Raw genomic sequence first — 27817 nt, forward strand, 5'->3', positions numbered from 1 at the left:
GGTTCGCGTTGTTAACATCTCTAGAGAAATGTGGTCATCAATTCGAAAATTTGTGAACTCGTAAGGGGGACTAGACTTAGCTAGGCAGGGGAGAAAATACTAACACTTTCTTTAATTTCAAAATTATGACAATTTTTGTTAAAGACTATAATTTTCTTTAATTTCAAACTGATAATTTTTTTTCAACACACCGTTTTCTATGCGTCCCGTGCCCTCATCCCGTTTTCTTTCCGCAGGCTACCCTAACCGACTTTACGCCTTCGGGGCACACCTCGACCTCATTCGAAGAAGCTTCCAACTTCGAAATGATCTTCGTCGGAAGGTGAGTGGTTCCTTCAGACTAAATAAAATATCTTGCCGCTGGACGAGATACAATTAACAATTAATCAATTAATTAATAATTAATCAAAATTATTCTTCGTGTGTTAATTGTCTCCAGTCGATTTTATTCATCTTAAGGAAACATTTTTATACGCACACACACACATTTATATACATACTTATAAGAAGAGCAATGTAAAACTAATTACATAAATTAATAATAGAAAGTAGTAACAACTATCCACCTCATTCGTGACTTTTAGCTACTGAAAGGCCCTGTGTTGTATTATAGAATAATTCTGTTAACATTATATATAAATGTAGAACTTAAAAGTGCTGCGTCATTGTATGTGTGTGTGTACGTACGTGTAGTGAGTATAGATGGTTCCAGAAGTAAACTAATTGCCAACAATACTGGGGGGGGGGGGCAGTGCCCCACCTTCATATGTAGGGGGACAACGCCCCCCCTCCGGATAAAGGGGGGCAGTGCCCCCACCTACAAGTGTATGGGGGTATTGTCCCCACCTCCTGGTCACCCTAAATGACGTCCAACTTGAATTATCCAAACTATAAGTATTTCCATTATCATTATTATTATTGTTATTATTATTAGTTATTATTATTATTATTATTATTACTATTATTATTGTTGTTATCATTATTATTGTTATTGTTATTATTATCATTGTCAATATTTATTTATTCATTGTCCTTTTCAGGCCCGGAAGTTCCTGAACAAAGTCCGCAAGTCCAGACGAACTTCAGTTACCTTCGTCGGCTTCCACATCCGCAGAGGCGACTTCGCGGACTTCATCCGGGTAAGAACACATCCACTGATGGGCGTCGGAAAGGATGGACTCCCCGTGCTCATTTCCAAAACCTGTCAACACTCTCCTGGTGGTGTAGGCTCGAGGGTGGCTGGTGTACGGTTCCCGGTCTCTATCAACCGGCGACGAAGAGATCTGTGGGGGGGAAGCTCGAGGATCGTTGCCAGCCACGGTGGGGTTGCGGTTTTCCAGTTTGTCAAAGTTAGGGCTACAATTATTATTATATATTATCATCGTTATTGTTCAGTATTGAATTTCACACATTTTTACATAAAGTCTTTGGATAAAAAGGAATCACATTCTGTCTAGTCAGTTTGCCACACACACATACACACACACGTATATGTATGTACACACGCAAACTCATTCAGTATAAGTTGGCAAGATTACTCTATGGTCAAATTACATTTCTTTTTTAATGTGTCTGAGCGTGTATAGGAAAGAGAGAGAGAGAGAGAAAGAGAGAGAGAATTTTCATATCAACCTATGCAAGGCAAGCGAAGGTATGTACTATACAGTTAAAAAAGTATATACTGGGCGAGTTATAATTACTTCGTTATTGTACATGATAATAGTTCATTTATACTATTTATTATAACTGTCACACAGTCTGGTTGTAGGAACAACTTTGGCAAAGATTATTTATAAGTACAAAGACAGCTGTCGCCCACGAGTGTATAGATTCACTGTTAAGTTCACTTTTCATTTGTCTAAATCAGATTTTAGTCCTAAAACAAGACATAATTAAGATAATTATTTCGTTAGAAACTAGTTTAATTTGGCAATCTTCTTTGATTAATTTCATTCTAACTCGAATTCCGTTAGAATTTAGTTTTCATAATTTACCCAATTTGTCACAAATCGCGTGCATCAAATGCATTAATTCTGATCAAACACGTGTGTCATTTCCAACACTTGCGTTAATTCTAACGGATTTTGAGCGAACTTATTTGCAATGTAGATACATATCGTGGTTGAGTGTCTTGTAAATCATCACATTAGAATATGCAGCTATTTGTAATCTACTTGATCAAAAGTGCCCCAAAGGCCTTGCATAGTATCAATCTAACGAACCAGCGTTGCAGTTGCTCCTCGACTATGCAGCATTTCTGATAATTACATACACTAAAAGGCAACGTTTTTTTTTCAAAGTAGCAGATAGGATTGTAAACATCTTTGAATATTCACTCAGTGTATCGAACCAAAAAGTTGATGAGAGTAACAGCAATAATCTAATAAGCGCTGAATAGTTTAAATAAATTTAGAATAATTTCACAATATCGTCCATACCTGCTACCATAGGCCACTCATTGATATTTCTTATGTATTTCACGCGGGTAGCATGTTGGCTACTTAGTAGTTATAGAAAAAAAAGAGAATATTTCATAGCGTCACATGTACGTTGGGACACTGAAATCCGGATAATCGCATGGATGTAGCTGAACGAAATCATCGAACTATAAAATGCTCAGGTACGATTAATCAAAATTAACTTGAATGCATTTCTTTCAGTTAAACAATTTTTAAATACTATTCTAGTTGATACATTGGTTTAGGTTTTTCCTAACTGATAAGGAGAAATATCAGGGAAGTAATATAACCAGTAATTGAAAGGTGGAAATAAAACTAGTAGTAAAAAATGAATATAGACAATATTTGAAAAAAACAAAACAAAACTAATGATGGAAGGAGAGGGAGGAAGGCAGGGTGACAGGGAGGTAAATGAACTCTGTAATCGGAATCGCACTCAACTTCACAATAGTTTTTAATTTCATTTAATCATGACCACTTGCCACTCTTGAATCGGCTTAATAAAAAAAAGCAAGTAAGATAGAATAGTAATGATAATGTCCAGAGAATTATTTATCATCATCATTTTTTTTCCGTTATAATTTTTATTAATCTCTGAAGTGGATGGCGGGAAGTGAAGGAAGATGCGAACAAACGCAAAAATCAAAACAACACAAACATATTTAAAGATTCTAGACACGATATTTATTCAATTATACAAACAGTAATAAATATTCACAATAGAATAATGACACGATAATATAACATAAACAATAATAATTTTTAGTATTTCCATAAACATTATGCGCTCAGTCGCATCAATATGGCGTCGGACACTGACGTCGACTCTGCTTATATTAAATAATGTCCATCAAATGAGGTGTTTTCTTTGAACTGTACGTGTTCAGAGGGCATAACGTAGTGGAGTGTACAGTTGCGGACAACTGAAACTGACCCAGGATACATCACATAATTACAACAACAATAAAATAATAATATTAAAACAAACTATATATATAAAACGTTCGAGTTTGCGTCGTTCTTGTATACATCATGGGTTATCTGCAATTGTCCACAAGAGCACTGTTGGCGACCTATATCGAGTTCCAAGTTGAACATAGAGGGCAAGAACACTTAAACAAGCATGTAATCAATAATATCATGGCACTTCAGATCAAACGTTAATATTGATACTGATATTGCCAATATTTCTCAACACTGACAACTCTCACCTCTCCTGAAGATTGGCAACGACCCAACGTCACCATTACTGAAAATACTTAAATATAAATATATGTATTGTGCTGTCCCTAAATAGCAACCTGATATAATAATCTATACTGATATCTATCTATATATATGTATGTATACATATATATATATATATATATATACACAATATGTATATATATATGTGTATATATATATATATATATATATATATATATACATATATATATATTACATGGCATATAAATAACCCTTTAAGGGTCACAATAAGCCCAACAGGGACATTTAATATCTTTATTCTGGCGAAGACCAGACGATCTTATTCAGCGTAAGAATGACCCCCATATCCGCTCAAGGCTCAGAGAGATTTAAACATTTTCCTAATCTATTCCATCTGTCGGCTGGCGACTTTATTCAGCTAACGAAAACAAAAACCTCCATGAATGTATTTTTCGTTGAATTTCAAGGTCTTTATTCTGCCTACCGCAAGACGATTGGATTAAGACGAGGGTGGGTAGGTGCGAGTGAAGCTTTGTGGCGAAAAAATGCGCGCGTTATTATAAATACTACTTGACCTGCACTGTTATATTTTATTCTGGCTAACAACAGCCGGTTTTATTTATCTTAAGGGATCATAATCTCATTCTAAAGGGGGATTAAGTATTAGCCACATTCACTTCGGTGCCTCTCTCTACGTAGTTTGTTCTGGTTGAATGGAGTTATGCCCTTCTAGCACCAAGTATCAAATACCACAAACACGTCATTTTTTTTTCCAAAACAAAACTATTTTACTCACTTGTGGAGGGGCCTTGTGGCAACTACATTAAGATATGTGATTTTCTAAATGAATCTATCCATTTTCTCCTATTACCTGAGGTCACAGCTGTCACAAACGAAGTCACGTTTTAGGTCACAGCTGACGTCACAGAGGTCATGTTTTAGGTCACAGTTGATGACACAGCTGACGTCACAGACAAGGTCACAGTTGATGTCACAGCTGACGTCACAGACAAGGTCACGTTTAAAGTCACATCTGACGTCACAGAAAAGGTCACGTTTAAGGTCAGACGAGGTCATCCTTGAGGTCACATCTTGGGTCAGGTCATGAATCAAGAACCCGCCGTTTTTTAAGCACATTTGTGAACATTAGGCTCCTTGCATCATGAGGTCAATGTTCACTGATAAATATAACCAATCAAACCAAACAGTACAATTCCGAGACCAGGTATGTGCGACCATAGGGCACTGTGGGGCCTGGAGTGGAAGAGGTGTTGGCGAAGTGGATGAAAAGTGGATGAAAGGTGGATGGAAAGAAGGGATGTGGAAGTTATAGCTGGATCAAGATTCTTATACGGTCAATCCCCAATCCTGCGTGACTCTGAGCCGTAGGGGGGTGCCATACGAAGGTGCCAACAGTATTCACGGCAATAAACTTAAATCAACGATAACTAAAATACATCTATAAATAGACATGAGCAAATTCTTGGCCGTTCCTCTCGCCCAATCAGCGCTGTGTCAGTTTCATTTGTCCTCAGCTTTACTAATCTTTCACCAAATAAAAGGCGACTTTATTCAGTTTTGTTCTTAGCTGGTCCTCGACCCGACCTCCTCGAAGGAAACGCCACGATTGTTCCTATTCGTCGTCAGACAGTTTCGTTCCAAGGACGGTTGGCCCCCGTTTTCGAAGAGGTCAACAGAACTTCATAAAACCATAAATCTTCGTCGATTAGGTGCCCACAGGCGATTCCATACACGAGAAGGCACTCCTGATGAATTCTCGACGTCGCTGCTGTTCAGTTGAACTCTATGCATTCGGAGGCGTTGTCGTCACTGCCTAAAATGGTCAGAGAAAAAGGAGAAAAAGTTGAGCGCAATTGAAATCATAATTTGCAAAACACCAACTTGGCTAGAAGTACGCGAATGTGGTGTCTTTGCTGAGCAGTAAATATTTAGATTTGCACAATACCTCAAACTGTAAATACTACAAAACACACACACACACATATATATATATATATATATATATATATATACATATATAATATACTGTATATATATATATATATATATATTATATATATATATATATATATATATATATATATATATATATACTCAACAATAAACAATATGCACATTGGAAACGATGAAGAAAATGTGATTACTATAGCTAGACCCATTCACTACTAAGACGAATAAATTCGGCTGACGACAAGTAAATTAAGACGAAAAGTAAAACCCAGTACGGAGACAACCTTTTGTGCACCACTGTGCAAGTCCCACCTGGTTACATTCGATAAACAAAAAGTTCCACAAAGAAAGACACTATCACATGGCGGAGATACTGGATTGAACTGACTTGATCCAGATTTGAAAAAAATGCCCCCCCCCCTTGCTACACTATTTACATTATTGCACACCAACAATATGCTATTGTCAGACCAGGATTCCCAACCTTTACTCACTGCGTATATACTCATGCATCTCCTTTGGAATAAATCGCTAGTTACAGCGATGTACTTCAAATAATCAGTCCCTCGTTGAGCCATGAACCTGGGACTTCGTGGTTAGGAGTCCACTCTGCTACCATCTTGCCACGCTAAGGAATCCATGATGAACATTTAACCCACTCCTTGCCGATCGACGGACAGTAATCGAAACATCAAGGTGCACTGATCGCAATTAAGGTCGTCATCGATTCCTTGCATGCCTTTCATAGAAGGTTCTAGATTACGCGTATCGTTTCCGTGGCAAGGCAGTAGTAGCCTGAATTCTTAATTAACAAGTACCGAGTTCGAATCTCCACGAATCCCGGAAATGATTACTATATCATTCTGTTCCTTTCCCAAAGATCCTCTCAACGCTGCATTATATCGTTACGCATCCAACTCTCGCTCGTTTTCGTCTTGTGGCCTTCCATGGGAGGCTCCCTCCCCCTTCCAGGTGGTCTATGGACCCCCAGATGGAAACCCAGTGCGACAGGTGGTTGGGACAAGGAGCACAGGTGGTCTAGAGGTGGTGCGTATACGCCGAAGCGTTTTCCCGCCAACCGAGGACGCTCCTTTGTGCGTCGACATCCGAGCACCCGCGTCGTTTCATTTCCCTGCAACCGTCCACGACTTCAAAAATCACTCCCATGCGAGTACAGAAGCGCCGATTAAATACAGACCCTAACAACTACTCCCGTACATGTGATCCAAGTCTAGCAAAGCAAGGGACAATCAACCCTGTCTCCAATTCTCACAAGTATACATGCCAATCCAGAGTGAAAATTTCACTGGGAATCAAATGGAAAAATTTCCAAGTCCGATACATTATAAAATCAGAATTAAATTTCATTTCATGTTAAATTGAATTCAGATTGTGCTAATTTAAGGTCAAATTGCACTAAGGGTTAATTTAGTAACTATCTTTAATTAATTGATTTTCAAATAATTTCTGAGAATATATAGTACAAACAATTGGAGAAACAACCGAGTAGAAACATACAGTATTTCAGTTGCAGCTGGGAGGAGAGTCGGGGTGGCGACGATGACGCTACGATAGGTTGATGAAACGAAAGCCATGCTCACTACAGTATTCACACAAAAGAGGGTCTGAGCGTGGTGATTTTTTTTCCTTTTGATTTTTTCTTCTTTTAATTCATAGCAACAATTTTGTCATACTATGGAGCGAATGCTAGTCCAGCACATTTCTACTAAATGCTCACACTGCATGCACCTAGATATTGCCTCGGTAGGTGCGTGAAGGAGGAGAGAGAGGGAGGGGGGCAAGCCATGGGCACTATATATTTCCACTCCTAAGCTTCCATCGAGCACAATATGTCTGCTGACAGGAAGGATAATAGTGTTAAATCGAAGGCCTACACAAATCTTTCCACTGAAGAAGACAAAAACGAATACTATTTGTCGGTTTGTCCTCTCCAGACAAAGACGGCAGTGGTTGAATCAAGTCACTAAGACCAATATTCTAGCTCTTGTCTGCAGGGGGCTTGAATCTGGAGTTCAGTATAACAGACTGCAACGAATTACCCTGAATTAAAAAAGCTCCCTGCACAAGATTACCCACAATGCCAGAAGTGCTGGTAAATACAATAAACAACAGGACATTTTTGTCTTTGCAGTCCAATAACGGCCTGACACTACCTGAGGAGGACTTCTACAGGAAGGCTATGCAGTATCACCGTCAGCGTCTCAGCGACCTGCATGAACCAGCCCCGATCTTTGTCGTCTGCTCAGACGACCTTCCTTACGCGAAGAAGACTTTAGGGAACTTTGAAGACGTCGTCTTCTCAGGTGAGTGACCATGAGGTTCGTATGTGATTGCGTGACTGGTTGCTTTTACCGGATCCCGTGAGCTCCTCACGGGGTCTGAATAAACTAGTGGTCCTTAACGTGTGGTCTACAGACCACCTAGTTGACCACAGAAGACCACAAATTGGGGCAATAACCGAAAACAAGTGATAGATGCCTAGCGATTCAATTTAGTGTTGAAGTGGTCTTCTCCTGGAGGCTAATGAACAGCAATGCATAAGTGTATTGGGTACGCAAGGAAATAGGTTGAAAAACCGTTGGAATACTTTTCCACTTTGACTGCGCCGTGGATGGGGTATTTGTATTTCCCACAATTAAATAAAATCGTCAAGGGACAGTCATAAAATATATAAAATCGATTTCTCATTCCATACTGGTTTGCATTTATCTTAATTTCCGCGCCCTCCTCCCCGATAGCGAAGTGTTTAGATCTCAAATCTAGTTCTTGTTTTTTGTTGACTGGTCTGAGAAAAGGGAAACAGTTTATATGGCAATAGCTCCAGCCAATCGGAGCGCTTGCTATAAGGGGAGTCTATCTTTTCTCAAACTCATCTGTGCACATTTCAGCTCTTTACAAAGTTATTTTAGTAGATTAAATCATGAAACTTGAAAAGAACAATGGCAAGCATGCATAGAATTTTGTGAAATACTACTAATTCCACTACTACTACTACTGCTACTAATGGTAATAATAATGAAAAATAAAAAGCTGTTCCTACGACTCGTGACTCAAACTGAAGCCTTAATCGTGGGTATAAATTCACAATCTTAATTTTCTTTAAATCTTAATTTTATTGCAAGAAAGTTATATACAGAATAGAGATTCACAACGAAGAGAAATGGCATGGCATGGCCGAGCCTAGTGAGTTTCTGAGACCTGAAAGAGATCTTGAGATATTGCTCACTTGACAACAACGCTTGTGTATACAAAAGATATTGAAAATAAACGATACAGAATTTTTAAATGCTTATATATACAATGGGCAGTAGAAATTAACAATGAATCTTTGTAAACACTTGTGTATACAAAGGGTATTGGAAATTAATGATAAAATATGTTTAAAGTTCAAATTTCCACGCGAACATTCATTGGATATACACAAGTAAGAGATTGAGATGTTAAAAAAATGTTGATCTGTGTAACTAATATATAGCAAAACTATCTTTACACAGAAACATCCAATTTTAGAATACAACAAAGAAAAAATTGAAACATGAAAAAGAGGTCTTGATAAATTTATCAAGTTGATATTTACACAGTGAGAGGGAGAGAGAGGAGAAAGAATGTATCTTAGAACTAGACATTGAAGTAAAACGAGATGAAGACTGATATGCTGGAAATTATATATAGAAAACAAAAACAAGCAGGTTAAGGAATACCTGATGAATTTTTTTTATTTTATTTTATTTTTTTATTCGAACGCCTGTAGCAAACTGAACACAATTGTCGGTGGGCTATTTTTTTCTCTAACTGCACTCATGACCACGATCTAAATTGTTGTATTTTCCAGCGCTTCTATCGTAAAAATCTAGATAAGAACAACCCAGTTTACTTTGTAAAGAAAACTAACGACACGACGTCATAAATAGGCGCACAAGGTACCAGCCAGGCTGCCCGAGTCATGATAATGAGAAAGAATGAACGTTGTGTGACGTCATATCGTTTGTTTTCTTTCCGGAGTAAAACGAAAAGCTTTTATGTGGGTTTCGTTCTTGTGTACGCGCATGCGTGTATCTCTCGCAATGATATTCGTGATGTTCGGTGAGCTAAGTTTGTACATTGAACCATAGTCAGTTCATTCAAATTTGAGCAAAATTTCTTCAGTAATATTGCTGATTAATTGGCTTATTTTTACCCAGTCAAACTGAATCACATGTTCTAAAAAAAAAAAAAAATCTTACGATATGCCTTCCCCCGAAGATTAATACGAGTTATTTTTTCAGTTCTCGTGTTCAGTATCACGAAAAATGTAAATAAATTTGTCCAATTTAACAAAATGTGTAATCTTACTACAATTTTTCTGGACATTTAAACAAATCGAAGACTTGAAGGACTAAAATACTTGTTCATTATACTTCACTATTCAATGTCAATTGAAAATTAAATATGTATAATAAAATACCCTCCAAACAAAAAAGAATATACAAATAGAAAAAAAAAACATGTAACAAACATGAGACATAATACTTTTTATACTGATATTCATATAGATAATTTCCTGCGATCATCTACCACGACCGAGTGCGGTGCATTCGAGATAAATGAAAATTATCCCAAACTACGGTAATTTCATCAACCTTACACGAAAGTACGCTGAAAACACCTACACGAGGTTTACTATAAAAAATCGCAAAAGCTCTAATGTACCAAACAGTAAAATATAACGAATAAAAAGAAATTTATATAAACAATTAAACAATAAACTACTAAAAAAAATCCTTTCCCGTAAAAAACAATGCTAATCCCTCTGCCCTAATAGAAACTTGCCTAGTCAACAGCGCTGCATAAGGCAGTTAGCAGCGTTGAATGCAGCACGAGTGTCGTCAGTCACCTCTGAACATTGCCGAAGTAAGGATACGTCTCCTCACTGGCCAATTCAAAGTTTATAATGCGAGGCATTTCTGCTTTAATTACTTCCAAACTAGCACTTCTAAAGTTCCTTTGAATGTTACGTTTCAAAGACAAGGATGCTGCTGTAGTGTACGAGCCATCCTGGAGAGCTTTGCGTATAACTTCACTCCTCTGCGTCACGACAGGCACTACCCCGCTGCATGGAATTAGAACGGTTGAGGCGCGCGGCGTGTCGAGAAAGCCCGCCCGCAACACTGCAATCAACACGCTGAGCAACGTGTTGGCGTGGCATGAAGCTCAGCGTGGACGGGCCTTAACTTGACATTATCAATTTACTTATTTAGTTATTATTGTTATTACTATTATCATTATTTACTTCTCGGCGTTTACATCAAGAAATCCTGATAGCAAATTTCAAACCTCAAGACCTAACGTAGCAGTTCTTACGTATAGGAATATTATTAAATCGAAGTTCTGGAGAGGCAGCGTCTTCGTCGTGGGACCTTCCCCACAACCCCAAGAGTTGTGGTGTCACCGATCCCTGGGAGCACCTTCGGTTACCCGGGCGAATACCACAACCCTTTTTTACAACTACACACCTTCACATTTTTTCTGCACTGAGGGTTAATCCTCCAGTAATCATCCCTCTTCTCCTACCATCAGCCGGAGATGTAGAGAGCAATCCTGGGCTCGCCACAAATCACACATGTCCAAGATGCTCCACACCCATCACCTCGAGCCGACAGCCAAAAACTGGGCACCCCTCACTTGCACAACGCTTGCTGACATAAAACAGTACACAAACATCTCGACCTGTTCTATTTACTCACCCAGAACTTTACTCCCATCATCCTACCCCCAGCCTGCATCCTTACTCACCTCCGCTACCCTTGCCATACTCTTTCCCTTTCCCCCAAACACTTCTCTTCCTCCTGACCTCGATCCAAATCCTTCCTCAACATTATCCCAACCACATAGAGCAACCTACAACACGTACAGAACACACATCAATACCTTACAACATAACATTGATGTAAAAAAACATGAACTCGAACACTTCCTCAAACAACACAACTACACGTTGCCATCATACAAGAAACAAAACTCCAACACTCCCCAAAAAACTCACATTTCATAATTTCACCACCATCAGACAAGACCGGACAGACGGTAACGACGGTGGACTCATCACCCTGATCCACCAGTCCACCTGCTTCGTGGACACAAGTTCCACCACCAAAACCCTCCTCCCTACCATAGACAACACTGAAACCCAATCAATCCAAACCCGAACGGGCAACAATTCCACAATTGCAATATTTGATATATACATAACCCCCTCCCTCCCCAAACCATCCCCACAGTTCCAGACAACTTCAGACCTAACCTTAATCAATTTGCCACCATTTCTATCCTGGGTGGTGACTTCAACGCCAAGTCGTCGGTCTACTATGTCAACAACCCCGACACGGACAGGTTTGATCTCCTGACACAGCCTGACTCACTGACCATCATGAGCAACAACCATAATCACACACATCCCACATCAAGTCTTCTACACCCCCTCCTCTCCTGACATCATCTTCTTTCCCCCCTGCATAACCCCAACAACTTCATGGAAAGTGGTCGCAGCCCTCAAATCCGACCGCCTTCCAATGATCATCACCACCAGAACACGATATACCCCAGTTGGTCAGACACACATATACCAATTACAAAAGAGCAAACTGGGAAACTTTCACTAAAGAGACAGAACAACAATTTGAGACACAAAACAGTACACCAGTCACATAGATGATGTTGTGCACACCTCCAATGTAATAATACAAAACGCAGACAAGAAATACATCCCTAGAGGCAACAGGAAACCATAAGACCCAAACTTCACACCAGAAATCCAAGGCGTCATCAGACAACGCGACACATTTAAATACAATACCCCTACACCTATCCCTCACAACATAGCAGACCAAATACAATCACTAAACACTGAGATCAACAGCAGAATACACGAACAAAAACACAAAATTGGCAAACATTTGTCGACACACTTAATCACGAAACAAACACCAGAAAACTGTACAAGACAGTCAACAGCATTACACTATCAAAAAGTAATACAACGCGCTCTCAGGCAGCAATAACCACAGCAACAGACAACTTACCCTCAAACAGACAACAAGTAAACACACTCATAAATCATTTTGCACAGACAAGCCATCTCAGCCCCCACACTGACGACCGACGCATCATTCAACGTAAGAAAGACTTCCCCACAGACGAAACATAATTCATAACCTCAAGCACTCATCCGCCCGTGGCCCTGGCAACATAAGGAACATCCACCTAAAATACCTTTGAGGCACTCAGCATTGCAAGCTACAGCCATTCACACATTCGTATACCCAACATCTGGAAGCATGGGAAAATCATCACTATCCTCAAACCCAACAAAGGCACAACAATTCCAGCATCACATCACCCAACCACACTTCTCTGCATCACCTCCAGTCATAGAACGCCTCATACTACAACTCGTCACACCACATAACCCCCTTGCATGAGTCACAACACTATTATAGACCACTACACTCCACTAACACTCTTCTGATAAACCTCACACAAATATTTTTGATGGCATCAATTCAGATATGCCCCCACACAGAACATTTCTCATAAAACTAGACATTAGTCAATCTTTCGATGTCATCCCTCGTCACAATCTCACAAACAAAATATACAACACAAACATGCACAATAATACCAAAAGATGGCTGACCAATTATCTGGCAGGTAGAAATGCGTATGGCCAATCATCACGCACATGAAACTTTAAGAATGGAGTACCTCAGGGCTCGGTTCTATTTCCCACACTCTTTCTGTACATGTACGATATACCCACTCCTGACACCTCAGAAATACAAATCTCTTCTTACGCAGACGACATTATAATTACATGTACACACTGTAACGCAAAGCTGCCGAAATTCAATAACCATACCTCGACACACTCAGCAGCTGGTTCACTACAGACTCAAAAAAGTCCCAACCAAATCTACAGCCACACATCTCACTAACTGAACAGGGGAACACAAATACATACCACGCCTCTATATCAACAACATTCTCATACCACACACACATACAACAAAGATTCTTGGCGTAACATACGATGGATCCGTGTCATTCAAACAACACATTACAAACATAAGTACTAAAAGCATACCTAGACTTACTGCGCTTAAATAAATTGCAGGAACAACATTTGGACAAAATAAAAGAAAGTATTGCTACTGTACACAAAGCACACGCTAAATGATGGATTACGAGATGCCTGCATGGGCCCCTGATCTCTGTAAGACACCACAGCACCCTAAAGACCATACAATAAGTCCTAAGGACAATTACAGGCTGCACAAATACAACACCTACAGACCGTTTACACCGTGAAACTAAAGTCTTCAAAGTCAAAGATCACCTTGACACGAGAGGTACACAAACACTTCCGCAGCCTCCACAAACACAGCCCACCCACTACACAACATGGCAGAACACCAACACGGGCCAAGAAACATCAAAAGGACAAAAATCCGTATCACACACAAATATTCTCTTCTACTCCTCCACAACCACCAGAAGCATATCCATATTCATATCACTCACTGCCCCATCAATGAACTGAAAGACAACACGTTGCTGCATGCCAGACCCCATGATATCCATCCCTCTGAATCCTCTCCCCACCGAAAGGACGGAGTCCACTTGGACAGACTACTGCGGCCACCATCCAGAACTTCTAAGCTACCAGAAGAGACTGGATGACCGCATCACAGACAACTGTCCAGGATGCAACACTTTACCCCATACTATTCAACACATTATGGAAGACTGCATTGTACACAATCACGCAGGCCAACAACACAATATACACTCTATAAAGGATTTGTGGTAAAACCCCGTTCTTGCTATCACGGCGTTCCTCAGTGAGACGGGACTGCTCGGCAAGGTAGTCCGGGGAACGACAACAGCAACTATATCGAAAAAAAAAAAAAAAAAAAAAAAAAAAAAAAAGTATATATATATATATATATATATATATACATACACACACACACACACTCGTCCTACATTTCAATTACGTACACACACGCATGCATACATACCTACATGCATCCATTCAGACATTCAAAAAATTCTAGTTTTTGTCCTGGCATTGAATTTTCCTTTGAAATTAATCAATTACCTCCCATGGCTAAAAGAACCAGTGGTCCACAACCTTATGACGTCACCAACAACCAGCGCTTCTGTCCTGGAGGGGGTGGGATGACGTCATAGAAGGGGGTAAAGGAGAGAATTAGGGAGGCAAACGAACAGGGGTAGAGAAGAAGCACTGAAGTGATCCACATTCTTCTACAGCAGATATTTATCTCTTTTCATAAACGAGTGAACCGTAGGCATACTGGGCATCCCAAGAAAACATTACTCACAAAGAATGGGTATATTTTCGGGACACGCTGTGTGTACGTACACTCGTATATGTACAAACGTATATACAGGGTGCTCCAAAATGTACTTGCACTTTGTGAGTACATGAGGGAGTTCCACTGTGCTTTACTTTTTTATGGCACTGTAGATTGGGAATGTACGTTATGTATTTGTGTGTTCAAGAGAAATGAAGAAATGTGTACGAGTAAAATGTCTCCCATACACGTACAGTATACTATCTGAAGGCTCATTTTACTTTAGACGTCTGATGGATATTCGAAACTATGCACTTTAAGGGGGAGGGTAGGGGGCAATGACCCCCCTTGAAAAAAATGTGTATTAAGGAATAACTAGCTGGTAGCAGCCATGTAATTCAAATAATAAAATCCGGCCGTCGCGAGATTCGATAGCAGGTACCCTTCATGCTGGTACATGAACAAGATTGTTGATCCTTTTGTACGTTCAGCGAGGCTAAATGGTAACGAGCGGGATTCACGCTAAGTGGGACCTGCGGTCGAAGCTCGCGGCGGCCGGGTTTGATTATATATATATAATATACATACATATGCACACACACACGAGTATATCCGACCACACCCTTGGCTCAAACCAACACGATACTTCCATACTTTGCCGATGCACTATCAGCGTAAAGAAATGAACTCGAAGATGATCTTCACTTGCTTGGTAGTATTGGGATAGAAGAAAAATGGGGGATTTATTTGGGTTTTCTGTTCGATATTTATAGATTTTTTATATTTTTTCTTGTGGCAACTCACTGCTGCAACAGTACCTGGGAAACTGTCCTCCCGCTGACGGTAAACTTTCGTACACTGTCAGTTGTTCAGTTGCAAACGACATGTCAACATACTTTTTTGTAGAGAGAGGGAGAGAAAGATAGATAGATAGATAGAGAGAGAGAAAGAGAGAGAGGGAGAGAGGAGAGAGAGAGAGGGGGGTGGGCATACCCAAGAGGCTTTTAGTTACGACCGAGACCACCACCTGTGAGCCTGGAAGGCCACCAATCACTGGTAACCAAATGGGCCACGTGGTACGTGGAAGTGCACCACTTATGGATTGCTGTCACTCTCCCCTTCATTCCCTCTTCCTGTAAACAAAAGGACATTTCCCCCCTTATCAGGGGGGGGGGGGTCAGAGTGGACGTTTTAAAATATACAATTCGCCGCCCTTTCCCATATTTGCACCTTGCAGATGAAGGGGTGGGGGTGGGGGAGGGGTGGGTCATTCCTGTAACCCGCCACATTGTATGGCTCCTTGCTCATCCTATCGTGGACACGTGTTTATCTCTCTCTCTCTCTCATATATATATGATGAAGGTGGAAAAAAGTCACGGGTCTAGTTCCGAGTTTCTGAGTTTATTCCTGACCGGTTTCGCTCTATGCTTCCTCTGAAGTAGCATGGAGCGAAACCGGTCAGGAATAAACTCAGAAACTCGGAGCTAGACCCGTGACTTTTTTTCCACCTTCATCAACTTGTCACAATGTATCAGCATACATATATATATATATATATATATATATATATATATGTAGTGTGTGCGTGTATCTTTCCTAAAAATTGTTGAGCATTCCTTTTTGAATCACAATCCTTTGTGCCTTTAAAAACGATACAACTAAGTTACAATTTTCCAAGTCAACTACGTTGAATAGAAATAATATCAATAGGTTTCTCGATTACTAGAAAGTAACTGGGTACCACAACACCAAGTGTAGTTTGGTAAGTCAATGTGTATTATGCCTAATTGTAAATATGGGTGTTAATCCCCTCTAGGCTCATTTACCTTCCACCTTTCTAAGATAATCTAACCTCACTCCACCAAATATACTCTCCATACAGCCCTCACTAAGCCATCTTAAAAGAACAAAATGCGTAAATTTCCCACCTAAGATAATCTAACCTCACTCCTCCTAACATACTCTCCATACAACCCTCAATAAGCCATCTTAAAAGAACAAAATGCGTGAAATTTTATCTAAAGTATTCTATTATTTACTGATATTTATAGTTTTACGGTTACGTCATTTCCTGGGGGTGGGTGCGGTATCTGAGTAAACTAACAGAACCTCAAAATTGATCATTAAGAAAGATTTCTTCTTCCTAATTTCAACTTCTTTATCCCCAAGTTCGCATGAAGCTTTACAATATTCATTTAACCAGAAACTGGATATTTTTCCTTTACAAAGCGACAGAGCTCAAGTTAGAATACATGAATTCAAATCTAAGTATGATAATTGGAGAATATATAGTCCGGGTGGGAACCATAGATGAATTGGGAACTAAGTATGATGTATAAAGAATGACAGGACAGCACGAGCATTAGTTATTTCCAGTAGTCTATACTACAATTAGGTAAATACACACGCGCTCAATGGATCAAAAGGAAGGCATGGTAAATTAGAGGATAAAAACGGTACCCCACGAGCGTTGTTAGGTACACTAAAATTTGAAGCTAGTTTTTAGAACTGGACAGAATGAAACAGGACCCACGAACGTTACTTCTTCCTTGTATACTACTATTAGAGGGAAGAAAGAAAGAAAGAAAAAAAAAAAAAAAAAAAAAAAATCTACCGACCTAATTCGCCTTCCCCGCAAAGTGAGGGGGGCTAGGGGTGGGAGAGGAACGTGTCCCCTCCCTCCCACAATCTTCCCATTTATAACCAATTCACAAATCACAACTTTTTGTTCATTCGCCATTGATCTGAACACACAGCGTATACGGCCAAAAGTTGAGATTTGAAACTGGTAGTTACTTAAATATACACTACCGATTTGTAGATGCATTTACCTTTGACAGAGAGAGTCCTTACTCTTTATTTGCGTTGAATCTGGGTCTGAAAACGTTAGACCACTACTGTTTTCATATACTGTATATGCATGTATACATATGTGCGTCCGTGTGTGTGTGTGTGTGTGCGCGCGCGCGCCTCAGGGAATATGATGACGTCACCCGAGCAGATTCCTCCAAAGGCCACAACCCACGCTCTCTCTCTCTCTCTTTTCGGAACAGAAATCCATAAGTAATGAACCACGAAAATAAAATCATTAGAGCTCTTGAAGAATAAGGATCCCATTTGATTTGACGTTCCTATTCTTCAAAAGAGCAAAACATCCCTATTGTTAAATAGGTCCTAACCTGACCATTTTCTTTTCTTCTCTCTTGCATGGGACTTATTTTACAAAAGGACAAAACTGGCACCGCCATTGTTCAACAGGGACAATTGGTGCCTCTGTTCTCCAAAAGCTCCATCATTAATAAAGAAGTAAATCAATAACTTCATCGTCGTCTTGGTGAGGATAAATCAGTATTCTAGCAATGAGGTTCTTGCAAACACTTCCTCTATGTTCCCTTTCCTTGCTAAGAAATATTTCAATAAAATTGTGTTACAATAATGAAATAATAGTGTACTAGACTTTTTGTTATTAGAACCTAAGAATGTAGGGCACTGCAAGAGACCATAAGGCCTACACTAGGAAGTTCCATGCACGTTACCACCTATTACCCTCATCCATATAGTTATCTTACCTTCTATTTGAAACAACCAACAGTTTCAACGCTCACTACATGTTTACCAAGTCCATCCCATTTGTTAACCACTCTATCGGTACACCAGTTGTTGCCCATTTTCTTCTTAAACCTAAATTTGTCCAATTTAAATCCGTTACTACGAGTCCTGTCCTGTTGTCTTAATATGATGACCTTGCCTGCATCAGTTGTAGGCCTTAACGCATTTGAATACCTCATTACACAATCCCACACTTTTCGTTTTTCCAGAGTGTACATTAAGGTGCATAAGCATGTATTCATATGGTAAATTTAGTAGCGATTGTAATTTGGCAATACCCCCCTGTACTTATTCAAGTGACTTCATGTCCATTCTATAGGACGGAGAGCAAAACTGTACCGCACAGTCGAGGATGGGTCTAATTATCGCCAAAGTTTAATGATTACCTTATTTTGTAATCCTCCAAGCAACAAATCCTAATGCCCTGTTATCTCTATACACAGTTTCCTGGATTCAAGGTCCGAACTCACTAACACTTCCTAAGGCCTTTTTCACATTCAGTTTTCTTGAATATGGCGTTATCTTTCGGGGATGGAAAAAAAAAAAAAAAAAAAAAAAAAAAAAAAAATTATATATATATATATATATATATATATATATATACATTGGCCGGGGTCCAGGCTCCCGGTAGGGGGTCCCTGGGCCTCGGCTGAATCGCTCATAAACAAACGCTTGCATGCAAGCTGTTCCGTTGATGTTGCTATCGATATAATTCGGCCAAAATAAAATCTACCCCAGTCATCACCTTGCTATACGTACACGTGCGCACCACACCACGCAATGCTACACAAAACGAATCACTTGCGGGCCAGCACAAAATAAACCGCTTACACACAGGTACAGCCGACATACGAATCCCCCAAAACTTCACATCAACCAAAAATTATTCGACCACAACAATATATATATATAAATATATATATATATATTATATATATACACACACACATATATATATATTTTAACAGGATCCTTTATTACAGTCGGGATGTGTTGCCATATCCCCCAATCACATAAAAGGGGCTCGCTACTTTTTGTGTTAACGTTATATATAACTTTTTTGCTTGGCTATGCAAGACGCGAAGGTGTGATCTAGGTGAATCATCCATCGGGGCAGGTGCGTCATATTAGCCACGAAGCCGAAATAAAATGTTAACTTTACTGTAACTCTCTTCCCCTTAAATCCTAAGCTATTCCTAACACCATATAGTCGTGTTATTAATATATACGCATGTGCACACACACACACACACAATTATATATATATATATATATATATTTCATGGACAATGTACAGAATAACAGACCATGAGCAGTTCACCGGACCACATTAAATCATATTTACTATAGTACGAGTATTGCCGTTATTCGATTGCATGTGATATCCTTTCATGACTGGGCGGGAGGGTGATGGCGAAGGCGAGGGGAGGATGAGCTTTGAAGGGGGGGGGGGTATAAATATAACGGTCTACACAATGCCTGACAACTAACCCCATCCGTGTATGTTTTACTCTTTTCTTTTATTATATTTTACTTATCTTGTTTATTTTTATAGAAGTAAAAAGGAGCTTTAATTGAAAAAATTGTCTATAGTGAAAATGTGACCGACTTGTCCTGCTAGATTATTAACAAAGCTAAAACGAATATTAGTAAATATAAAACAATAACATTAAGTACAATAGAGAATATTAGTAATTTAGACTGCTGAACAATGAACACTACAAAACTGAATTTTGAAATACGGTTGTACATGGAAAATAAACAAAATGTACCCCCACACGGGTGGAGCTTTCAATACGGCTGGGAAACTTTATACGCATGCTTTGTGATGCATGGAGGAAGGAGAGAGGGCTCTGGGCTTCTTTACGTATATTTACAGTGCATCATTCAGAACTGTCTAGTATCAAGTTACTGAAGAGAGATACAGATAGAGAGAGAAAGGGGTGGGTGTCACTAGTACTGTGGTGAGTTACTGAAGCTGCACTGTCCTCCTAAAGGACAGACCGGCGGTCCTGCAGTAGACCAAGATGGCGGAACACGCTATCTTACGAACAAACAACGCCCCAAACTCTTCCTATCGAGCTACGAGTTTCTGGATTCGTAACTACAAAACGAACGTTGGTGCAGGATGAACTGTTCTTGTCAGTCAGCTTGTATACTGCGCAAAATATATGAAATTATGATGAACTTTACGGTTTCAGCACGTCTGAGAAAATGTAAGACCACACTATGGCAACAGCTAGCTCCAACCAATCAGATATGTTTGTTGCCATAGAACGGGTCTAATTTCAATCACACCCGGTGAAAAAAATAACCAATGAAACAAACTAATTCTAAACTGTGGGAATACTAATTAATAAAAATAAAAATAATAATGTGAAGAAATATGTGCGAAATAACAAATCTAGAATCCAAGTGGTATGAATAAGCCATTGTACTTTCCTTGTGCGCACAAAACAGTCCTGGTCTGCATAGCTCAATGGTTCTTAACCTTGTTGGAGGTACTGAACCCCGCAAGTTTCATACATGCATTCATCGAACCCTTCGTAGTTGGAATTTTTATTTCTTCATATTCAAAACATAGGAACTATACACTGTATTAGTGCACAAACTGTACCATGGATCATTTGCACACGAAATCACTGTGTTCAAAGAAGAAAACAAATTTCACATAAAACAAAAACATAATGAATATTTACTGCAAATTAATGTGACTTTTGCTGTTGCCTCTCGGAGACAATTTCAGAAATGCGCCGAACACCGGAAACTGACTCACCGAACCCAGGTTAAACACTGGCATAGCTGCAACTAAATTTAAACGGGAATCGAGTAGCTCATAATTCGAATGCCCAGCTCTTTCCCAACGAATCTACGTACATGCACGCACTCACACACTCGTATCGTTTATGTTTTTCCCCTATGCCCTGCCTGGCTGGTCAGATCTGTTTATTTACAAGAATTTGTGCATGTCTTTGTGCAATGGTCCTTCCGTAATGAAATAGATCTATTGCTAATTGTATTCGAGCAAAAATGTGAAAAACCATGGGTTACGTATTTTCTTGTTAATACTAAGAAATCGACTTGTAAAATATATATAAACTGAACACCCACACTCTTACTACACACTTCAAATTATCTCCATGAAAAAAGCAAATTTCACAATTATTCTCTACACATTTCGTTTCTGAATATCCCAACCTCCCAACCCTGTGTACACACAAACGCAGTATTACGAAATGTATCTCTGTGCACCTACTTTGCATGTTATTTTCCCCAGTTTGAATCTGGACATGGTCAAAACTTTTAATTTTCTGCAAGTCGTTCTAGAGTACATTCACGCCTATGCACATCGTTGTTATCCACCAAGAACATTTTCCAACCATTCTTACAGAGAGGAGCGGGTTGAGGAGAAAAAAAAAAAGAAAAAAAAAAAAAAGAAAAAAAAAATCTGTCTATGCACTCACCCATTTTACCCGTGTATAAAATGAAAACAACTACACATACGCATATAAATAGGTAGATCAGTAATTACCTTCCAACGAAATCAACACCAACTTAAAAAAAAATCAACCCATTACCGATAAGAATAAGTTAAATGATAATACAAACAAAAATATCCCCATTTACGAATACAGGAACAAAAATATATCCCAGGAAATTTAAAATCCTCATTTGTTGCTGTTGTTCGAGAGAAAAATTAACATTTGTCCATGCAACGCCTACTTGTGGGCAATAACCGAAGAAGTGGGTAGAATACTAAAGGCAATTGAGATACGTTAAAAATGGGAAGCATTCTTCTGTAGGTGGGGGAATAATTTCAAGGAAAGTAGTTACAATTTGTGATGTTTCTCAACGAAAATTACCCAGGACAATTTGCAATGGAAATGAGACAGAAAAATGTTATATGTAATATTCTAATCATCACAACAATGGAATTTTTTCAAACTAAGCACGCTCGAATAAGCGTACAGTATACTGTACATAAATTGTCAACCAACTAGACTTTACGAATGAAGTAAATGTTTGAAGTACATTCCATTTGTACAAAACAATTTGCTTTATTAGCTACGCACCATCAAGATACCTTTAACAAAACTAAAATATGAAAGCACTTTCCTCCTCACCAGTTGGTAATGGCAGAGCCCCGGGGCAAAGTTCTCGGTGACACCACCCCCTCCCACCTCCACCATCTCTTATTGCCCATTATATCTACTTGAGAAATAGTTGAACAGGTTTTATAATTCATATTTGATGTTACTCTTACAGAAATGATAAGGGAACTAGTTAAATATTTTGTTTATTCTAACGCAAAAAAAAAAAAAAACGTCGATTGCGATAAAATATTTAGGGCTTCTTTGACATTTTTTTACCATTATTTTGTCAGTCTTGTGGGATGCAATTCCATGCTAGAATTGCCCCCCCCCCCCAATGTGAGGGCCCTGGATAAGGAGTCACAAATCCACACCAGTTCCATCACCCCTCTGACCTAGGCACGTCCATGATGATACTTTACCCAGTTCTCCATTTACAAAGTAGCAACAGTTCCACAGCAGGTTCCAACAGAGATTGTTCCCCTACCGCTTCACTATACAAGCGACTCCCTTAACCACTCGATGAATTTGAAGATGAAAATGTCACCTCAAGCATTCACATTCCTTCCACACTCTTACCTGCTTCATTCACTTCTGCTTTCTACATTTTTACCTTTCAACGAACAACCACTGTATCTTAAGCAGTTTCTTATCTGCCACACTGGTAAACTACTTAAGCCAGCACTATGCTACACATTTTTCTCTCTCCAAATTTCAGTTATGTGGCAACAACGCACACAAGCACATCGTTGCTTTCTTACCTTGATTCAACGTAGTAGCTACTTTTGTTCATCTACATTAAGATTGTGTGTATTTCTGAGGATAAGATCCAAGTAAATCTTACGCTTTTTTGTATAAATACTTCTTTCTTTTCACTGTCAAATTAATTCCCTAAAAACGAGGGAACGACTATCGACACTACTTGTTATAATAATATCCACAATAGTGATAAAACAGTTGTTCAAAATTATAACATTGTTCTGCACGGAATAGACTTTACGCCGTGTCTTTCACAGCTCAAATTCAATTTTCATTAAATCATGGCAACAGTACTACCTACAGGAAATAGATTCTACAATTTTAATGAAATTTCCTATGATCTACCGAAAAAGAAAACTATGAAACATGGGTTTCCAATATGATGACAATTTCAAAATGTAAATTGTTGCCAATTCTCCACTCGCCGCTAGCAGCCGTTGAGGCTGGAAGACGATGGCGGGAGTTGAAGGGAGAAGGCCAAGAGGCTTGTCATAACCAGATGACGCCTTACCCAGCTCGCTCGCTCACGGTAACGTGGCCCTATTCCGTCGATCAGACTAACACTAACAATTAAATGATTATTCCAAGTCAACCCATGTATATTGGTTGAGTGATCTATTCTGTCTCTATTTCGTTTTCCAACGGCTCACTGTGATTTGTTGCTGCTGTTCCCGCTAAAACCGTCACCACAATCTCGACAAATTCGAACAATGCAAAACGCAACGACTGTGCACCCCAACAACCTATCATGCAATCTACCCTGCACGCCCCTCTTCAACGCACTGAACATCACAATATTACAATTTACACTAACAAAAATATTACCCCACATAACTGGAATATAAGCACAATACACAGCCCAGTCTAGCATGTCCTTTGATCGCATGAAGAAACAAGCCTGTATCACTTCGGTCAAATTTGCTATTACAACCCCATCCCTCCCCAGAACTACGTCCAGCACAATTTCTCATATCCTCCCGGCAGAAATTCCCTCACGCCACGATGGAACCAATCACTGGAGCAATAAAACAGCAGTGAGCCCCAAGATTTACTGCAACAAACGAGACTTAGGGTAACTCCAAATACAACCTGTATATTCTGTGACTGCAGCGCTCATAAAAGGGGATGGGTGGGTTATTCTGCCAGCTATGTAACTACTGGTTATGATAGTGAAACAACTAAACCTTGAGAAATTACGATAAGGAATCACGTATGTAACAAAATAGACACGATCCAACCTTTAAGTGCTGGAAAAAATAAAATAAAATAATCCCAATTCAATATAATAATTATGATCAACATGATCACCATTTACTGTCCTCTGAATTTCCACATGCCAATGTTGTATACCAGTGTTGACCCTTCATCCAAAAGGAGCTAAGATAAAGGGAAAGGACTGATGAGTGTGTGTGTGCATGCCTTGGCTACCTCCCTAGTCTGGGGAAGCCTTTTGTTATGTAGATAGAATATTTTATCTATAGGGACCAATGATGGTTACTTGCTTCTGGTGGTCCTGCAAGGTGGAGAATAAAGCATCCCATTTTGTAAACCCGTCAACCCCCTCACTTCTATCAGTAGGTGCAACCCTGAGGGGCTGACACTTGGTTCCCAGACTGGGGACAACCAGTGACTGCCCCCTTCCTCCTACCACTTTCAGGCAGTGACATAGAAACAGTCCCACAACAATACAACACAAAATTTCTTCCCAGATATGTCCCTTCCCCCTGGTGGGGGGTTAGGGAAATGACAGTATGTGGACACAACTTTCTATCTATACCATGTTAGAATCTAAGAAGGAAGGCTACAGTGAATGTTATAAACCTTAGTCAAAATTCACAAATTCTTAGAAGATAAAGTCTTAAGTTTCAAAGATCATTCCATATACTGCTCATTATATGAATTATGCCCGTTTGGGAACCTCTACTCTAGAGCTATAAAGATGTTTTAACATGAGCCTTTGGATGTGGCTGGGTGCAATCCTAGGGGTCTGCATTGTTGCCACATCACCCAATCACAAAGAGGGGCTCGCTACCTCTCTATTTATATATTTATGTAATTTCAGAAACTAAATAATGTGTTGAGGGAATTCAATAGCTCAAATGACTAAAAGACTTTATTCCTCAGACATGGACAATGCCGAGGAGGACCTGGGTCTCCTTGCTTCTTGTCAACACTCCATCATGACTGTCGGCTCCTTTGGTTTTTGGTCATCATTGCTTGCTGGTGGCCAAGTGGTATATGCCCAAAGTCCAAACTCTACTATCAAGCCCCTTTATGTTGATTCACGTACATTTGGAAATACTGGCTTCGAACAATGGTTCGGACTGGCAATGAACACTTCCTTTGTGGGTGACGAGGTAGTCTAGCCCCAGAACAATGTCCCTTTCAAGCAGTGTGTCTTAACCTTTGCCTACTTCAGTACCTCCTACTGTTAAGTTCAGGCAGTCCAGCATCTCTTGACATCAGGATTTAGAGACTGCAATTGTTCCGTTACCACAAGAAACAGTTTTATCACCCCTAGAAACTTGTTTCAGCACTAGTTTAAGAAACACTGCTCTGAAATATCATAAAAAGCCCTCCATTCACAGAACAACTACCCACATACACCAATGTTGAAATATTTGAAAACCAAGCTTGTAAAAACCCACCACCCCACACAATGTTCATTCCACATCATAAAAAAAAGGATAAAAAATATGAGAAATAAATAAATAAATAAACATATACATATATGTAGGTACCAGTTAAACCATCCTACCATTTATAGCTAGTTTACTAAGATTCCTCTTATTACAAAATTGTCCAGGATCAAGTGACAGTACAAACTACTTCAATAGTTCATCCTACTCTGTACCAATCCAGTGTCTGCTGAACTGTCATTGGATGCAGCAAACCAGCAAGTGAAAAGTCAACCACCAGAACTTTGCACTGGTAAATGATGGCTGCTGCAACCACTCGCACACACACCCTCAACATATTAAACTATTCTAAATTAAATACTTCCATTTATATCCTTTTTCATCCATTATTCTGTGCTGTTTTCTTGCCTTCTTAAAGGGAAATCAAACGCCAATTACAAATTAATATAGATTCAAGGTAGTGGCTGGAATTTAACTGCACAGTACATTTACTAACTACCCTAGAAAAAAAAAAAAAAAAAAAAAAAAAAAAAAAAAAAAATAATAATAATAATAATAATAAATAATTTAAATTAAATTATAACAAAACAAAAAAATAGTATCATCCCCCCCAAACAAAAATTTCATGCACATTGGAATACTATGAATTTTCTGTTTCTTTTTCCAGTTGTTAATCTATGTAAAAGTATAAAGTCTTTGTACTGTGAATCTTAACCATGCAGTTATGTGGGTACATCAATGAACTTAAACTTACAACAAATTCCATGATGGTCACAATATACTTAGTCAACCACACCAGTGACTTTGAGATACGCTTGACTCGAAAGCTGAACCTAGACGCCTATATGTTTAGCTCATAAATCTATAAAATAATCTTATTTTCGTCCTCCTTAAAAAAGTGACCATCAGTGGGTAATGATTACAATACTATTGAAATTTCTGTCATATTTCCAAGTTGAAAATATTTCTAAATAACTTGGAGACTGAAGATATGGTGCACTGATAGAAAACGGGGGGAGAGAGTGAGCGAGTGAGAGAAATAGAGTGAGTGAGAGAGAGAGAGATAGCAGGAGGAGGAGGAGGAGGTTGAGTACAAACATCTTTTCATGAGGGCAATGAACTTTGCACTGATCCTTTAAAATTCAATAGTAACTATCATAGCAGTGGAAAGTTTCTCAACTGGAAATATAATCTCATACAAAATAAATATGATGAAGTAACTTCTAGAAGGCTGGCATTCACATGGTGATTAAAATATAGTGGTTCGTCTCCAGGGGAACCAGTATTCATACACAAAGAATACGTTTACAGACACCTAAATTAGGCCCCTTCCTGTTACATCAACCAAGATTACTTCCACGATGGCTATCCCAGAAAAACAAATGGTACATAGCAAATTTGGTCACTAACACACCCTTGCCCCCAAAGTTAGGAGCCCATCCCCCCTTTGGCTCAGTACCGTGGACGCTTCTCCTCAGATAGGTTACCTCCCACACCCATCGGCCTCTTTGGTGTCTGCTGCTGGAGACCCGGTCCCTGTGGAGGAAGCAAACGTGCACATTACAAGCAGCAATGCAATTCAAGTGCTGAAAAAACAAAATGAGCTTTCATATCTTTCTCACAACAAAGGTGGGTAACGTGTATGGAGGGTTTAATATCCTTTTATAATAGGGGAACCAACTGGAGGAAAAATTGCCAAAGGTCGA

At 39.3% G+C, this 27817-nt stretch overlaps 2 protein-coding genes across 5 annotated transcripts in view; one reads left to right on the top strand and one right to left on the bottom strand.

Annotated features, from left to right (window-relative positions):
* Positions 1-26661, top strand: part of LOC143036539 (galactoside alpha-(1,2)-fucosyltransferase 2-like) — a 35902-nt gene extending 9241 nt beyond the window's left edge. Inside the window, exons 6-9 of the mRNA XM_076204015.1 lie at positions 237-322; positions 1041-1139; positions 7792-7963; positions 25597-26661. Coding sequence (XP_076060130.1) covers positions 237-322; positions 1041-1139; positions 7792-7963; positions 25597-25838 — 599 coding nt within the window. The 3' untranslated portion in view covers positions 25839-26661. The remainder of the gene's footprint in view (positions 1-236; positions 323-1040; positions 1140-7791; positions 7964-25596) is intronic.
* The window catches only part of LOC143036537 (hrp65 protein-like), a 63751-nt gene continuing 39050 nt past the window's right edge, over positions 3117-27817 (bottom strand). The window contains exons 7-8 of one of the 4 annotated variants that reach the window (XM_076204012.1): positions 27599-27647; positions 3117-5502 (exon numbers count right to left, since the gene is read on the bottom strand). In XM_076204012.1, coding sequence (XP_076060127.1) covers positions 5462-5502; positions 27599-27647 — 90 coding nt within the window. In that variant the 3' untranslated portion in view covers positions 3117-5461. Of the gene's footprint in view, positions 5503-26231; positions 27648-27817 lie in introns of those variants that run through there. The other 3 variants (XM_076204013.1, XM_076204014.1, XR_012967368.1) reach the window with 3 other exon arrangements.

This window comes from Oratosquilla oratoria, chromosome 20 (genome assembly GCF_046742065.1).
Source record: "Oratosquilla oratoria isolate Oo_2021 chromosome 20, ASM4674206v1, whole genome shotgun sequence".
NCBI classification, from domain to species: Eukaryota; Metazoa; Arthropoda; class Malacostraca; order Stomatopoda; family Squillidae; genus Oratosquilla; species Oratosquilla oratoria.